General features: G+C 45.2%; 2 protein-coding genes across 3 annotated transcripts in view; both read right to left on the bottom strand.

Moving 5' to 3' along the window:
• Positions 1–10,751: 10,751 nt before the first annotated feature.
• LOC133341816 (acyl-CoA-binding protein-like) lies at positions 10,752–11,083 on the bottom strand (the record flags this gene model as incomplete). The annotated part of the gene is given in 3 exon segments (XM_061550574.1): positions 10,752–10,937; positions 10,939–10,962; positions 10,964–11,083. Coding segments are annotated over 3 exon segments (330 nt in total), but the record flags the coding sequence as incomplete, so codon positions are not given.
• A 2,902-nt stretch (positions 11,084–13,985) lies between these two features.
• Positions 13,986–18,424, bottom strand: part of LOC133343634 (uncharacterized) — a 47,036-nt gene continuing 42,597 nt past the window's right edge. For both annotated transcript variants that reach the window (XM_061553339.1, XM_061553330.1), the window contains exons 9-10: positions 16,054–16,172; positions 13,986–14,503 (exon numbers count right to left, since the gene is read on the bottom strand). In XM_061553339.1, coding sequence (XP_061409323.1) covers positions 14,333–14,503; positions 16,054–16,172 — 290 coding nt within the window. In that variant the 3' untranslated portion in view covers positions 13,986–14,332. The remainder of the gene's footprint in view (positions 14,504–16,053; positions 16,173–18,424) is intronic.

Below are 18,424 nucleotides of genomic sequence, written 5' to 3' on the forward strand. Positions count from 1 at the left end.
TCTGTTGAACATCCTCATAACCACTCCCATGACAACTGCTGAAGCTGAGAGGTGTTTCTCAACCTTAAAGAGAATCAAGACATTCCTGAGAAATGTAATGGGACAGGAACGTCTGAATGCAATGGCTATGCTTTCCATGGAGAGGGAACTAGTCAGGAACATGCCTGCTTTCAATGAGAGAGTAATTGATCACTTTGCTACTTTGAAAGAGAGAAGAGGAAAATTTCAGTATAAGTAAGCAGTGTATTAAGCGAGTAATGTGATGTAAGCAGTGTAATAATAGTGAGTATAGAAACAAACAAGGAGATGTATTGTAAGAGTCACTTTATTTTTCATTAATATTAAAGTAGTGAAGTGGCCTTTACATGCTTAAGCTGTTAATTTATCCATTGCATGGGTGGACCTTATCCTTATCAATCATTCCAACATTTGCCCCCCCTGAGAGATTTTGCAGGAGCCGCCACTGGTATGGGGTAGTCCACTTCGCCTCCCTACTTGCCCGCGAAGAGGGGGAAGATCTTCCCAAAAGACACGGAGTACAACTTCAGCAGCATCTTGCCGCTGGTGTCGCCAAAGTCCGAGTGTGATCACGTGCTCACAGCCCCTGTAGTGACGTCACCATTTCCGGCCGTGACGCGGGGGTTAGAGATTTCCTGTTGTGACACGTGGTTTAGAAATGCGACTGTGACGTCACAAGCGTCGCTATGTGTTATTTATTTATTTAAGGGACTCATTCCTTTCCTGTACTCACTTGAGTTCAACACAGTGACCTCTGCATTACAAATTTTACGTGGTAATAATTTTCTAAAATGGGCATTTTATTTAACATTGGATTCAAAATAAACTATTTTATTCCTTTCAATGTCACAGAAACAAAGTAGTAAATTCCTGCATGTGAATGCAATCCTGCGCTGCTTGAAGGACACGTGTCTATCTCAGTCACTGTATGATCAAGGAGATGGACACATAGAGACAGAAAGATAAACACAAAGTTACAGGTGTGACAGTACACGAGTCTCTCCACTCGTGTCCTCTAACACCTAGATGTACTGTAATACCAAGATATACTGTAGGTGTTAGTGACTTACACAGCGTGTCCTGCCCAAACCGACTATAGAAAAATGCAATTTCTCTGTCTCTCTGTCCCGTGTCTGTTTGTCTGTTTCTCCTTATCTTTGTGTGTACGCCCGTGTCTGTGAATGATGGATGACATGCAGCGAGACCGTGGGTAGGGGTTGAACAAGTATTGGGGACGCATGGTGAGCATAAAAGCCAGGGTAAGGATAGTGATGTTAAGCATAACAACGGGGATGTTCAAGGTTGACAAGGCCGTACGGGTACGCTGAACAGTATGAGAAGGGGTAGAAATTATATTGGTAAAGAATTAATCAGTAGGAAACTGGTAGCTGATAGGATAGCAGATGTCAAGAACCGAGGTGAAAAATATTGCAACGTTGGTGGGTTCGAAATAGCGATTCGATTTACAGAGAGGGTGTAAATGAGATTTGGAGGAGAGTCAGAGTGTGGCATGAGTGGACACAGGAGTGCGACAAAGTGGGGAGAGAACTTCTAGATTTGCAGCTTTCGTGACTGCAAGGATTCACACTCTTAGTTCTTTCGGTAAAGTCACGTAGGTAAAAAATGAAATCAAAATTAATAAAAATAAAAAACAAAAACAATAAAATCACGACGTTTCGGAGGCAACCCAAGCTTCAGCTGAAGACGGAAGCTTGTGTTGCCTCCGAAACGTCGTGATTTTATTGTTTTTTATTTTTATTTCATTTTTTACCTACGTGACTTTACCGAAAGAACTAAGAGTATGGGGAGAGAACGCCAGGGTAGCACAAGTGGATTCGAGAGAGAGAGAGAGCGGTCATGGGAGTTTGACATGGGCCGGTTCAAGAGTTGAAAGTGAACCCCCCCCCCCCCCCAACATGTGGGAATAAAAGTTGATCCAACAGGTTTCCAAAAATTGTCGACCCCCCAAAAAATTCACTTCCACCCCCCCCCCCCAATTTTGTTTAAATTTGTAGCCAAAATAAATTTCTACATACAATAAAGTCTTTGTGTATGCGTGCTCCCGTGTGTGTGTGTGTGTGCATTTGTGAGGACGTAGTTATGCCCCTTCTAACAAGCAAATCAGCATCAGCACTCAAAGTGAAAATAAACAGATATTTGTCTTTTCAAGTTACTTTACTTTATTTTATAACTTATATACCATACAGCATTTGTCATAGTTTTACGTGCTATTGTACAATATTACTTCTTATTTACGAGTTTAACAATGCTTAATTTTTACGTCCAGTATGTGCAGTACATATAATGTAATAATGAGTTCTGAGGTCCAAACAAATTGACTTTCGAAACGCGTGTTCATTCATAACATGTGTGTGAGTGTATGTCTGTGTCAAGAGCGGTGACACTGTAGTTAGCTCAGTGTTAAGAACCCGCCCACCGGAGTTCGATTCTCACTTACGATCAATAATAGTTGGGAATTTTTTTTTATTTTACCCTAAAATTAGTTCTTAATGCGGTGCATAAACTTCAGCACTGGGACGATAAAGATCTTCAGGCATGGCATTGATCAACAACCGCTTCGTGTGTCGATGCTGGCCTTGATTGGGTCTTGCTAATAGCACTTGTCCAAGTCTGTTCAAGGCTGGATGCGGGATCTTTTTCGTATATTCTTTCCGTTACCTTTAAATTGGGGCAACTTGAAGCTAAAGCGATTTTTAAACTGCCCGAATGGAAAAGTTTACAGGAAGAATTGTCTGAGCCATCTAAATTTAGATGTCTTGGCTCTCGTCGTGAGGATGCTGCTGGTGAGGGTGGTCGTGGAGGTGGTGGCCGTGGAGGCGGCAGCGGTGGTGGCCGTGGTAAGGGTGTTCGTGGCGGCCGTGGTGGCAGCGGTGGTGGCCGTGGTGAGGGTGTTCGTGGCGGCCGTGGTGGCAGCGGTGGTGGCCGTGGTGAGGGTGTTCGTGGCGGCCGTGGTGGCAGCGGTGGCGGCCGTGGTGAGGGTGGTCGTGGCGTTGGCGGCAGCGGTGTCCGTGGCGGCATCGTCTGTGGTGGCGGCAAGACGCAGCATCTCCATCTCCTGGTGGAGCGTCTCCTTCCGCTGAAACAGCACCACGATCTCCTGATACAGCGTCACGTTCTCCTCGTGCAGTGTCTGGTTTTCTTGACGCAGCGTCTCGTGGTAGACGATCGCTCGCTGTTGCAGGACATTCTCCCGTCGCAACGCCTCCATCTCCCGAAGGGCCGACTCCATCTGCTCGCGCAGCACCTTGTTCTTCTGAAACATCGTCGCAATTCGCTCTTCCTGCACCTCGTTCGCCTGACGCAGCAGCTCGTAGTTTTTTTTGTGCGTTGACATATCCGAAAAAAGACATGGGTAAAAAGGATTAGTTTTGAAAGCGACAGGCACGGGAAATATTCCGAAGCACTGACGATGGCACGACATGACGCCTATTATTGTAATCGCCATCAATATGAATCCACTCGCGAGCAAAGCCAGAGTCCATGACATCACGACCACGTTGGGGTTCGGGCATGGTGGCATTCGTATGGGGTAGTCGACGTCGCCTCTATCCTTGCCCGCGAAGAGGGGGAAGACGTTCCCAACAGACACGGAGCCCAACTTCAGCAGCAGCAGGAGCAGCAGCAGCAGCATCTTCCCGCTGGTGTCGCCAAAGTCCGAGTGTGATCACGTGCTCAGAGAGTCCTGTGTAGTGACGTCATCATTTCCGGTCGTGACGCGCGGTTAGAGATTTCCTGTTGTGACACGTGGTTTAGAAATGCGACTGTGACGTCACAAGCGTCGCTATGTGTTAATTATTTATTTAGGGGACTCATTCCTTTCCTGTATTCACTTGAGTTCAACACAGTGACCTCTGCATTTCAAATTTTACGTGGTAATAATTTTCTAAAATGGGCATGTTATTTAACATTGGATTCAAAATTATCTATTTTATTCCTTTCAATGTCACAGAAACAAAGTAGTAAATTCATGCATGTGAATGCAATCATGCGCTGCTTGAAGGACACGTGTCTATCTCAGTCACTGTGTGATCAAGGAGATGGACATACAGAGGCAGAAAGAAAAACACAAAGTTACAGGTGTGACAGTACACGAGTCTCTCCACTCGTGTCCTCTAACACCAAGATGTACTGTAGGTGTTAGTGACTAACATCGTGTCCTGCCCAAACTGACAAATGCTATTTCCTTGTCTCTCTGTCTCCGTGTCTTTGTGTCTGTTTCTCGTTATCTTTGTGTGTATAATATCATTAGACTGGGAGTGATGGATGTCATGCAACGAGGGCGTGGGTCGTTGTTGAAGTTGTTTAATAAAGAAGGTTCCTCGAAGAAACTGTCTCTGAATCGTTGATACTACACATGGGTTAATTTTATTCAGTTTGGATCGAAAGCATTTAATGTAACTGCCCAAACGTTTTGGAACCGCCTAGCTTAGTTTATTGGCATCTCCATTCCGCCATATCTGCCCTCATTTAAACTGACTCGATTAAAATGACAAAAAATGTAAGTTTATTCGGGAAATAAACTTCTGATTCTGATCGACATTCACGAATTCTATTTTCGTGCAAATTTTCAGGCACTTAACCCTCGTGATGTTATAGGCCTTACCACATTCGCCAAACGTTTTACCCGCTAGCTGGCTGCAGGGCAGGAAGGATGGCTGGATATATAGATGGTCGGTCGTCTCTCTCGAAGGAAGATTAAGGAAATCCGTATGCAATACAAATTCTGTATTCATAAGAATTATAATGCACTGCACGCATTCTGAGACAATTTTCAGTCTGCCATGTTCACATGGCCAGGAACTTGCATGCGATAACAGATTTTGTTTGGTCCATTCATGCTCATCCAGGCCTGTCTGCTTTATTGGAAAATAAATCTTGCATGACCGTGGGTGGCTTGCGTTTAGGAATTTTACAAAGTGACAAAACCATTTAGTCGAGCGTAAGAAAAATGCACCGTTCGCCGCATGCCGACATGTACATCGGTTGGGACTTTCTCACAACCAGTTTCCTGCACTGCGGGGACTGGGCCTAGAAAATGACCTTCACCATCTCGGGAAGTCTTCTTGGTTCTTTTGGTAAAGTCACGTAGAAGGGAAATAATAAAATAATAAAATAAAAAGCTTTTATGTTATTATTTTATTATTTTTATTTTTATTACTTTATTATTTCCCTTCTACGTGACTTTACCGAAAGAACCAAGAAGATGAATCCCTGCAGTCACGAAAGCTTTAAATCGAAATCTCGGGAAGTGTTTGCGCTGTGCCTCTAGAAATTCCACGGAGCTCGGTTCAAAGCGTCGGTAAGTAGCAATGTTGTATATATTGTTAAAAAAGTTTATATTAATTACAAACAATTATAATTTTTTCAAATAATAAAATAAATCAAACATTTATTAAATGATGCAAAAATATGATAATGTATGGAATTAAGTGTGATTATCTAAAAATGTGTGTTCAGTATAAGTAAGAATATGTGTTTTAAAAAATAATGATTAATGTGCGTGTATGTGATTGTGTGTGTGATTATTATGTGTGTGGGTGTGATTGTGTGTGATTGTGTGTGTGTGATTATGTGTGTGGGTGTGATTATTATGTGGTGTCATTATTATTGACTTTCTCGTTGTCTAGGGGTATATATCACCAATTGTGATAATATCAATGATTCTCGCTTGAACAATTATTCTGTGTAATTATGTAAGGGCTCGGGATTCAGATCTCGCCGCAGGATACAGTTCGTCATTATAACAATGATGCATGAGTTTCTGAAAGAAGCACTCGGAACCTGTTTTTAATCGAAGCAACTTTGATCTCAATTGGAACCTCCTTTTCCAGTAGCAATATATGATAATTGTTTTTTTACCCTTTTATCTGGCAACAAAACTGACACCTGTAAATGCTTACCCCTAGCTCTCATACTCTGATGGGTGCATTGTCTTTGAGTTGTGCGCCTTTTGGCGTCATCTAGTCCAATACCATGTGAGACTAGACTCTAAGAAAAGCTGTCTCGGGTGTGGACCAATCAATTTCAAGGACAGTGCATACATTACCAGAGTTGTGTTTTTTGTTTGCATTCCGACCGCAGGTATTGTGGTCAATGCAAACATGACTCCTTGTAAAAAAAAGGTGTCAGTTTTGTTGCCAGATAAAAGGGTAAAAACACAATTATCAACTTTAATCTCACTTACTCTAACATCAAATTCTTATCAACAGGAATTAATATCAACGACAGTACCCATGCAAAAATACGTACTCATCAATCCGTATGAAATGACAAAAAACAAGAATTGGCTAATATGCACGATAACGTGATTAAAAAAAACGTAGCCAAACCCTAAAATAGCAATATTCGTATGGAATGTGTGTCCATAAAAGAAATATGCATATCAAATGGTCAGAAGCATCAACAATCGGATCTCACGACCACGTTATCAAAGAATACTTACAGGCTAACCCACAACAACAGTATCAATGTCAGCATACGTGTTCAAAAAAATGTATCCGTATCAAATGTTTAGAAGTCATCAACGATCAGATTTGCAAGATTATACGATTGAAAGCAAACAGCTACTATCTAAAAATCATAGTATTCACGCAGGCATATGGCTTAATAAATTGAATGCTTATCAAATTGTTATAAAACATCAACGATCAAATTAGCAAGATTATGCGATTAAAAGGAAAATAATAAATACTATCTAAAAATCATAGTATTCACGCAGGCATATGGCTTCATAAATGGAATGCTTGTCAAAGGGTTATAAAACATCAACGATCGAATTAGCAAGATTATGCGATTAAAAGGAAAACAAACAGCTTCTATCTAAAAATGATCGTATTCATCCCGATACTTTGGAGTTTTGTATCAGGGTGGCAATCATGACACTCGCTCTACACCACTCATGATGTGTGGTGCCCGTGGGAGTCAGCGTTTGGCAGAGGTCGCAACCGGGTACCCGATACCCGTACCCTACCCGATACCCGGCTACCCGTACCCGGCCGGGTACGGGTACCCGTTTGCGACCCTGGTGCGGCCGGGTACGGGTACGGGTAGGCCGTGAGTCACTGGTGAGTAACTGTCTTACATTTCCCAACGTCTTGTCTCTTCTCACAATTCAAGTTCCTAGAATCAACCCACCCGCGCCTGCAACATGGCTTCATCCCAGAGGTCGCAATCAGCTACCCGATACCCGTACCCTACCCGTTTGCGACCCTGGTGCGGCCGGGTACGGGTAAGGAATCAAAACCGTTTGCGACCTCTGGCGTTCGACCTTCTGTCTTCTCCGTATCCGAAAACACCCCAAGTCCCACCAGGGAGCGCTGCTGCTGCTGCGTCCTGCGAACACGCGGCTCGCTGGACACTCAAAGAGCTGTCCACCCGTCAGGCTTGATCCACCGCTGCAGTTGGCTCGCGACTCTCCAGCCAGGTGAAGAAGAAGAATAACTGCTGCTCTAGCTACTTGGGAAGCCCTTCAGCCTGTGCTTGGTTTGTTGCCAATGATCGGAGAGTATTTTAGCGGCGCGTGCGTGTGTGTTTCATTGAACGTGCGGGTGATACACACTCGTGCTGTATTACTCCGGATCAAGGCCGTAATTGTACACATCCCACCCCCCCCCCAATATTCAAATATGCTCAAAATGTCCCCCCCCCCAATATTATGATATATAAAAAAAAAATGTTATGCTATGTAAATAATTATTATGCTTTGTAAATAAAAACAATAATTTGCTAAACCTTGGCCACAATATCTGGACTTGTCTTTAAAACAATCAATGCATAGATTTCTGTTTATATGATTGTGGTTATGGTTGCACTTTATTAATCGCTAATCTCTGCCATTACATACAATGAAACAAGAAATGGTAAAAAAGTAAAAACAGAGCAATGTAATACAATACACTATTAGACATTATTGTGAAAAATAAATAATAAGTCCATCCCATGTGTTAGTGAATTTTTTTTATATTTTAGGCAGGAAATTAGTTTTAAAATTTAGATTTTTTTTCTGGGTTGGGACCCCCAGAAACCCTTAAAGATTTGCCCCCCCCCCCCCCCCCAATGTTGTTGACTCCATGGCTACGGCCTTGCTCCGGATTATAAGACGCTTCGGAAAGTAAGACGCACTCCCCCCCCCCCCAAAACTTACCGCACCCCCCCCCCCCCCCAACAAGTCGATTTAAAATAAACAGTTTGGAAATGGAGATTAGAGACCGTCTTCTTGTATAAGATGATTGCGACCAGCCGGTGGTGTTGTCTCCTGACCTCTGGCTGGAGGTCATGTATCACCGTGGAGAGAGTTTTCTCAAACAGATTATATTGAGAAAACACACCTCCTGGAAAACGCATTGCATTCTCGCACAACAACTTCTGCTTTAAAATGCACTTGCAGAGAGGGAGAGGCTTGCGTGTCTATTGTATTCTGAAAAATGCGGTTATAGCTGTTTCGTGAAATAGCCCTCTGCCACCCCGGGATAGATGGAGTATGTAAATACAGTGTAATGATGCCATACCACACGCATGACGGGACAAAGGCCAGGTTCAGACACATCGCTTTAACAGACTGTTGGGGCCAAGTGCTGTTAGCTAGCGGCAGCAGCAGCAGCGCCTATGCAGGCCGACACGGCACACGATGGGGTCGGTGGCCAGCACCAATGTTTACACACCGCATCAGGAATTCATTTTGAGGCTGAGTCGACCTAGGGAGAGGCCCAGGACCGGTTCAGATCATCGTTACCGGTGTTGGCCGTGAGCGGGAATCGAACCCGGGTCGCCAGGTTCGGAGTGCAAGCTGCACTACCGCGACAATTATCATTCGAGGCAGCGTGCCCTTTGCCTCCGGGTGCGTGGTCACGTGCGCACCCCGGCGACCCGAGATCAATTCCCATTCAAGAGTCAACTTGGGCCATGAATATCCGGACCGGTCCCCTAGGTCCACTCGTCCTGACACGAGTGGCGTGCGGAGCTTTGGGCCACGCAGCTGTCTGCGTGCGTCGTGCCGGCCTTCATTGGTGACACTTACCGACGCAAAGCCCCGGCAATGTCTACATGACAGTCTAGATTTGAAGCTTTCGTGACTGCAAGGATTCATACTCTTAGTTCTTTCGATAAAGTCACGTAGGTAACAAAAATGAAATTAAAATTAATAAAATAATAAAATCACGACGTTTCGGAGGCAACACATAAAATAATAAAATCACGACGTTTCGGAGGCAACACAAATTGTGTTATTTGTATTTTTATTAATTTCAATTTATTTTTTTTACCTACGTGACTTTACCGAAAGAACTAAGAGTATGAGTATCTACATGACATTCTTTGTTACGTGCGCAAGCTCTGTGAAAAAAGCGAGGAGGCATGACCACATGTAGATTTCTCCACACTCTGCCTGGCAGAAGCCCCCCTCTTCCCACGCCTGAGCACTGCCTGGTCAGACTCTGGCAACGTACACAACACGCGCGTCGTCACGCTCACGCGAGCATATAGCCGTCCCGTAGCTTTCACCTTGCTGCATCTGGGGGCTTGTCGCAGTGAGGGTGGCACGACACGGCTCAATGTTAAACAAAACACTAGACAAGATGAATAGCAGATTCGATGTGTTTTTGTCATGCAGTGGGCTCTTTCTCAATAGTGGTCTATTGACTGAGTCTTTACTTTGTTTGTACGCGTTCAAGCCTCGCTGCTGATGAAACCCCGAATGTTGAATGCCAGTGCTTGCCCATAACCATCTGGGAGTTCACAAGGATTGAATCAAGCAAAAGCCCATCTGCTGCCGAGACAATAAATGTCAATCCAGAATGTGCTCTCGTATTAAACCAATGCTCCTAAAATACATCACTCCCAGAAGGCCATTTGGCCGGTGGGATGTGTAAAAAAGAATACGTTAATATGATGATTATTTTGATGTGCAGAGACATGTAAAGGAGACGTCTTGTTTTGTATTTATTGTGCTACATACTTGGATGAGCGACTGTAGAATAGTGTTCTCCGTGTTCTCTTTTTTTAGGTTTTAGTGACTCTTATTCGATGTTACATCACAATAAAAAAAAAACTAACATGGAAATGAAAAGCATGACAAATGTTATTGATATTTAAAGTTCATGATTGGCTCAAAAGTCACCAGCATATAGTAAGGTGTGTGGGTGGATGAGTGGGCTCACACTATCGCCAGGACTTTACTAAAATCCGTATTTCGCTTTGAGTTCTTACACCAACGCAATGTATGCTCATCTTCTTGTTTCTTTCGGTAAAGTCACGTAGAAGGGAAATAATAAAATAATAATAATAATAAAACATAATAAAATACAATTCTCACGACGTTATTTCGGCAAAGTGACTGCAGGGATTCATCTTCTTGGTTCTTTCGGTAAAGTCAGGTAGAAGGGAAATAATAAAATAATAATAATAATAAAACATAATAAAATACAATTCTCACGACGTTATTTCGGCAAAGTGACTGCAGGGATTCATCTTCTTGGTTCTTTCGGTAAAGTCACGTAGAAGGGAAATAATAAAATAATAAAGATAAAACATTATAAAATACAATTCTCACGACGTTATTTCGGCAAAGTGACTGCAGGGATTCATCTTCTTGGTTATTTCGGTAAAGTCAAGTAGAAGGGAAATAATAAAATAATAAAAATCAAACATAATAAAATATGGATGAGCGACTTTATTTTTATTATTTTATTATTTCCCTTCTACGTGACTTTACCGAAAGAACCAAGAAGATGAATCCCTGCAGTCACGAACGCTTTAAATCGAAATGCAATGTATGCTGCTATGGCATCGTCCTTGCTTTTGCCTTTCTTGGCGTTCCACGCATTCCACTTGGCTTTTCCTTTAAAGTCGAGCATGCCTGGAGCGTCGGTCGCGTTGTCCCCCACCATGACTTGCTTGAAACGGGGCGTACACTTCCAGCATCTCGTTAGTCTGAAGGTTTGGTCTTCAGATTCTTGACATCGGCGAGCAGCTTGGTCAAACGTCTCCTCGCCCCGCCTCTAACTCGACCTCTATAAACCCAACGCCGAGCTCCAGCTGACACCGACATAACCGAACACCCGTGTTCTCAAGTTTGTTCCTGAGACTCGGTTTCACTCTTTCTGCCGGAAAGGCCCCACGTTGAGCTGAACAACTCGTTTCTAAAAGACCACCGCAGCCCGAGACTGTCGGCTGTGGCAGGTTACAGGACGTTGCATGTTGGGAAAGTGCAAACAAAAAAAGCAAAAACTGATTTATTTAAAGAAAACACGCGTCAACACTTACTGCAAAACGGGATAAAGAATAACGTGCTTAATAACAAAATACAAAACAATTGTGTCGACAACCTCGTCACAGGTGAATATAAATAAATCATACATACGACACCAGACCGCGCAGCTTGTTGAAATCTTTCACAAATTATGGCAGAGGCGACTGTGCAGCGTGGCCTCAAGTTAGATTGGCTCTGGAATCAGACCGAGTTCTCGACCAAGGAATGATCGACAGACAATCGGAGGTCCGTCGTGAAGATTCCTTGGATTTTTTAATGGATGGAGAATGTCAATTAAAAATACTGAGCTCATTTGGATGTAAGAAGTATGCCAACGAAGATCGCCCGGTGGAGAGCTCTCCGTAATTCTAGTGACGTTAGGTCAACGTTAGGTCAACGTTAGGTCAACGTCAAAGTCATGCTCAGAGTGATGAGTTTTGCAAGTAATAGAATTGGCTGGACCGCAGGACCCTCCTGAAAAAAAGATTCTTGGAAATGCAATCATTTACACCATTGGAACCTCCTTTGCCAGTAGCAAAATATGATAAGGTGTCAGTTTTGATGCCAGATAAAAGGGTAAAAAAACAATTATCAGGACCCATCATGTTCACACATTTTTGGTCAGTGAATATTACGAGTCATCATTAAGACTATTAAACAAAACAAACATTTACCAAATAAGGCCCACTGAGCTATATAGCTTGTTTTCAGAAGCAATCTGGCCACAAATGATAGCTCAACCAGTGGCTTATCATCGTGTAGAAGTTTACTGCGTGTTTCTAATTATGGAGAGGAAAAACCGGAGAACCCGGAGAAAAATCCACGAGATCACGGGGAGAAAAACACGCAAACTCCAAATATACAGCAGGCGTCAGGGGGTCTGGATCGAACCCACGACCTCCTGTATACCAGGTGAGGTAGTTAACATCTCACCACTGTGGTACCACAATGAAAAGAGGATTAACGAACTCATGATGATGGATAGTACATTGGTCAGGACCCATAGCTTACACAGAGGGCCCTTGCCTCGATCAACTTCTGGCAGTTTGCATGCTCCCCAATCAGTTCCAATCCCAGTCCGTGGTCACCGCAGCCACCGTCATCCTTTCGGGCCAATACAATGCCAACCAATTTGTGACAATTTAACACGCAGTAGGCTTTCGCGACCAATACCATCCATTATAGAGGTATTTTTTGGGTTAGATCGCGTAAATATCTAAATGTGTCGTTAAACCCGCCACCACCCGACACAGCCAATTAGTAAGTTGATTGGTAAGGTGTGGCGGGTGGTGGCGGGTTTAACGAAACATTTATATATTTACGCGATCGAACCCGAAAAAAAAATCTGTATTATGAATTTGTGGCAAGTCGTTGGCGGTTGTCGTAAAGGGAACACATCCCCCGCCCCCGCCAGAGGAATGTGGATTTTCCACCAATGGTTCTGGGATGTAGCTCAACAATTGGCATGTGCGTACGGGCATTCTCTACGCAGCAATACAATACGAGCGAACGATAGGAATATATACATTCGGTACTGTGCACAACACTGGAAACAACATAAACTACATAGTCATTTATTGGGCGTTAGCATTCACATTAAAGGGTGATTGTTTATTCACGATGTTCACTTTCTTTTTTTATTTGAACTGAAAATAAGTTCGGAGTCTTTTTCTTTATCACATAACGCGTAGAAAACTTTTTTTTCTAGAAATATATAAAACGTATACGCAAATCCTCTATATAAAATGAATTTATAACACAGTAAATGATGTACATTTGAAAAATTCTATCCAGTCGGAGACAGTTACAATCAACAATGAGCCACACATACTCTTTGGTTCCTTCGGCAAAGTCACGTAGGTAGAAAAATAATAGATCACGACGTTTCGATCGCAACACAAGCAACCGTCATCAGGTGGGACAACCACAGCAAGCAAAAAACTGCTGCAGTAGGCGAGAGATCTGCCGTGGCACGAGGTTATATAGGCCTCGGCAGTAGGGGGGGGGGGGAGTGAGGAGGTGGGGGGGAGAGAGGGGGTCGGGGAAGAGAGGAGGGGGGGGGAGAGAGGGGGTAGGGGGAGAGAGGGGGTGGGGGGGTGGGGTGGGAGATAGGAGGGGGGGAGTGAGGAGGTGGGGGGGGGAGAGAGGGGGTGGGGGGTGGGGGGGAGAGAGGAGGTGGGTGGAGAGAGGGGGTGGGGGAGAGAGGAGGTGGGGGGGAGATAGGAGGTGGGGGGGGAGAGGGGGTGGGAGAGAGAGGGGGTGGGGGGGGGAGAGGGTGGGGGGAGAGAGGGGGTGGGGGGAGAGAGGGGGTGGGGGGGAGAGAGGAGGTGGGGGAGAGAGGAGGTGGGGGGAGAGAGGGGGTGGGGGAGAGAGAGGGGGTGGGGGGAGAGATGGTGTGGGGGGAGAGAGGGGGTGGGGGAGAGAGGAGGTGGGGGGAGAGAGGAGGTGGGGGGGAGAGAGGAGGTGGGGGGAGAGAGGGGGTGGGGGGGAGAGAGGAGGTGGGGAGGGGAGAGGGGGTGGGGGGGGTGTGGGGGGAGAGAGGAGTACCCGGCCGGGTACGGGTACAGGTAGGCCGTGAGTCACCGGTGAGTAACCGTTTGTCACTCATTTTGGGTAGGGTACGGGTAGCGTACGGGTACCCGTACCCGGCCGGGTACGGGTACCCGGCCGGGTACGGGTACCCATTTGCGACCCTGGTGCGGCCGGGTACGGGTAAGGAATCAAAACCCGTTTGCGACCTCTGCCATCCACCCAGCGTTACGAACGGGTTGGCCACGGTCATTCGATGGCCAAATCGTGTACGGTGCACTCCAACGTGGGTACCACCACCACCACCACCTCTTCCAGAGACGCCTGGCCAGTGTGGAAGAGCAGGCCAAAAAAATACCGTCCAGAAAGAGGGGGGAACTCAAAGAAAGCCCTCTGGCGAAAGGCCCCTTTCCTCCAGCAAGTGGCGTAAGCGAGCAATTGCAGGGCTGAGCCTTTACCTTTATTATGAACCGCTGAAGCCGAGTTGCTTGCCCTCCTCAGTGGAGCGCTGGCAGTGGTTCAACACTGCTCAGTGAGTGGTGGTTCGAGTAGAAACTCGCATTTGTCATGTGTTTGGTGATAAACCGTTCGGTCTCCTCCGATGGTCAATTTGGTTCTTTGATCATTCTGTCTTCCCTCGCTTGCGTTGACGGATTGGCTCAGCGCAGCGCGAGACGTCCTTAGAGTGCACTGCGCACAACACAGACCAGTAATGAGTGACTCTGGTTAAGTTTCACATTTTTGCAACGCCCACCAAATTCCGTAGATTCGGAGGCGTGAGAAACCACGGAGCAGAATCAGAATAAAATTTCGATTTAAAGCTTTCGTGACTGCAGGGATTCATCTTCTTGGTTCCTTCGGTAAAGTCACGTAGAATGGAAATAATAAAATAATAAAAATAAAACATTATAAAATAATTCTCACGACGTTTTGGCCACAGCGCAAGCCGAAACGTCGTGAGAATTATTCTATTATGTTTAATTTTTATTATTTTATTATTTCCATTCTACGTGACTTTACCGAAAGAACCAAGAAGACAGAATCATAATCTTTATTCAACCGAGAGAAAATCCAATGAGCTGTGGATCTCTTTTTTGACAGATGTCCAATAAGGGTGGGTCACACAGTTACAACAACAAACAATACGAAAAACGATCGGTGCGCAAAGTATAGAAAAGCTAAGCAAATCACTAAGCGTAAAGTGTATAAGCTAAACTCACACAAGTACATCAATACTCAAGCTTGGGCAAGGCAGCAAAACAACAGCAAACACAGTCCCAGACCACACCAACACAACGGACACAGTCCCTCAACAAAAGACGGTCCGAACCAACAATTCCCCAATCGCTGTGGTCCTGTGTTGGGCTTGTATCAACCGTACATTACTCCGCGCGGTCCGCTTCGCAGAGGTAAAAGTTCCTGCAGCATCATTATAACCGGGCAGGCCATTGGCGTCGATAAAAAAAACACGTGTCAGTGACCTTTCTTCCCACAAAAGTCATGACGCCCAGTTGAGCAGTCCCTGGGTAAATAATTGTAATAATAATCGTCATGGCTTGGCTTCGTGAACGAAGATCTAGGAAGGACATCCACGTCTTCAGCAGGCACGCTGGTGGCTGACGAGGCCTATGCGGGACAAGCAGGTCCTGCCACAACGGCTGCAAGTATAGGTCTCATCTGGGATGGGTGCTGAGGGATCATGGTTCTTCCTCCTTCTCCTTTTGTCCTCCATACGGGCCCTGCGGGTATCTTCGAAGAAGGAGGTGGCCGGGTGGACTGTGTGCCGCCAGGAGTTGCGATCAGCTGCTTGTGTTGCCCACTGATGGTGATCGATGCAGCAAGCAGTGAGGGATTTTTCAGGGAATCTTCTTTGTATCGCTTTCGTGGTGCCCCTATGTCACGATGGCCAGAGGACAGTTCCCCATACAGCACAATCTTAGGTAAGCGGTGGTTCTCCATCCTGGCGATGTGCCCTGCCCAACGAAGCTGTATCTTGAGGACCATGGCCTCGATGCTGATGACCTCCGCTGACTCGAGGACTTCAGTGTTGGCGACGAAGTCACTCCAGTGAATATTGAAGATTGTGCGTAGGCAGCGCTGATGGAAACGCCAGAGGAGACTCAGGTGATGACGGTACGTGACCCAGGACTCAGCGCCATACAGGAGAGTGGTCAGCACAACAGCTTTGTAGATGTTGTAATAATAATGATGATGATGATGGAATAACACGTCGTACGTACCCACAGTTTGGAGACGATGCCGATCAGCAAGACATTGAACAAGAGGCTGGCGACCAGTGTCCCCGTCTGGGCGTGAATTCCCACCGAGGATTTGCTTTCTGAAGATGATGCTTCATTCCCTGCAAGACGGACGACAATATAATTTATTATCTTCAGTGGGGGAGGGGAGAGGGTGTTGGTACTCACACTTTACCCCACCTATTGCATTTGAATCACCCACCCTGTCGGAGGGCACCCCTCTGAGTGGGGGCTACCGGCCAATGTCGTTCAATGTCGTTCTCCCACATTCCTAGACTTTGTGCAAGCACTGGTAAGCTCCCCCCCCCTTCCCTTCGCACGGTTTTTCTGTCCCCCCCCCCCCCCTTTTCCCAAGGAGAAATCCCCGGCGCATTTGTGCAAAAGTGAACGACGCGATTGCCGCGGGACCTCGTATCGTAACGGTCATTTGCATCGCAGCAGAGGCAGCGGCAGATGTGATGTGCCTGACGCGGGTGAGCAGGCGATACCCAGAACGGTTTCCTCCTCGTGCACCGCGAATTTTCGGTGAATCAATGGTGCTGAACTGCCGATCAAAGAATGGGGGGTGGGGGGGGGTCCCCGATTAGTTCCTCAGTTTAAAAGGTGAAGGTGCATTCCTGCAATGTTCTTGCTCATGCCACTGCCGGAGGAAGGGCCTCCGCAAGAAAGAGCTCTCGAGGTGTATTTGGCCTACTCTTCCAGGCTGCCCAGACATCGTGGAGGAGGTGGGCGTACCGACATTTTATCCCAACACACGCGACTTACTGGACATCCGTGACAAAATTGCTTTATAGCGCATCGAAATCCTCCAGTATAAATAAATGTCCCGATTCTGATATACGACCTAATAAATGTTATTCTTGAAAACTGAAATTCACCCAATTTGAGTGTAGAACTAAAGTTAGTGGGGTTTCTTTTTTAAATCCTTTATATTAAGTTCGCTTGCTTGCTTGCTTGCGTGCTTGCTTGCTTACGACCGTGCAAATCTTTCGGTCGTTTTTTAACCCACTTCCCGTGATCAAATCGAGCTGACATTTTGCACACAGACTCGTTGTGCGAGACAATTAATGTTCGTGAAAATTTTTTACCTAAATTTTACACTGTTTAGGGAAAACAAGTAAAATATTTAATTACCAATTGCTTAATACTGGCAGACAATCATCTGACCCGTAGGTGGCAGCCATCTCAAGCCAGAGGACAAGAGGACTCTAGTCGCCACGCATATAAAGGATTTATATTGAAAAACTTTGTTTTTACGGGTTATACTTATTAAATCCTTTATATTAAGTTCGCTTGCTTGCTTGCTTAGGACCGTGCAAATCTTTCGGTCGTTTTTTAACCCACTTCCCGTGGTCCAATCGAGCTGACATTTTGCACACAGACTCGTTGTGCGTGACAATGAATTTTCGTGAAATTTTTTTTCCAAAATGTTACACAGTTTAGGGAAAAATCATTAAATATTTATTTACCAATTGGTTAATGCTGGCACACAATCATCTGACCCATAGGTGGCAGCCATCTCAAGCCAGAGGACGAGAATACTCTAGCCGCCCCGATGCCACGCATATAAAGGATTTATAGTGAAAAACTTTGTTTTTACGGGTTAATTTTTGTTTTCGTGCAGTCATCGGCGACTGGGCTGAGGCCATCAATCGACTCGCTAAAATTCGAGTCTCGTTTAATTTCAGCGGTGCCAGATCAGTGGTGACGTCAGATAGACCTGGCCTCCTTGCAAATGTCAGCACAGAGCAGCGGCTCCCATATTCCTTTGGCCCCGCTGGGGCTCCCCAGCCGATGCAAACATTACCGCGGGTCGCCCAACTTCCCACCCCCTGGTGAGAAAACGCAACCGCTTATCTCTGTAAATTCCGGCAAGTAAAAAATTATGTATATTATGCACATCAAAACTCTATTAAGGCAAATTTCGATTTAAAGCTTTCGTGACTGCAGGGATTCATCTTCTTGGTTCTTTCAGTAAAGTCACGTAGAAGGGAAATAATAAAATAATAAAAATAAAACATAATAAAATAATTATCACGACGTTTCGGCCACAACGCAAGCAGCCGTCCTCAGGTGAAGACCAGGTATGTCATTCAGACGCTGTCTCCCCGACAGACCTGGTCTTCACCTGAGGACGGCTGCTTGCGTTGTGGCCGAAACGTCGTGAGAATTATTTTATTGTTTTATTTTTATTGTTTTATGATTTCCCTTCTATTAAAGCAGCCGTTTGTTTAGGAGGGGATGGGAGGCATTTAGATGTTAGGGGTAGGGTAGTTTCATCAGGGTAGTTTACGTAACTTAATTTTAACTTTCTTTTACCATTTTTATTTTGTGATGTCTCCCTTGCATTTGT

This window comes from Lethenteron reissneri, chromosome 2, assembly GCF_015708825.2.
Source record: "Lethenteron reissneri isolate LAM-NWPU_2019-01 chromosome 2, ASM1570882v1, whole genome shotgun sequence".
Lineage (NCBI taxonomy): Eukaryota > Metazoa > Chordata > Hyperoartia > Petromyzontiformes > Petromyzontidae > Lethenteron > Lethenteron reissneri.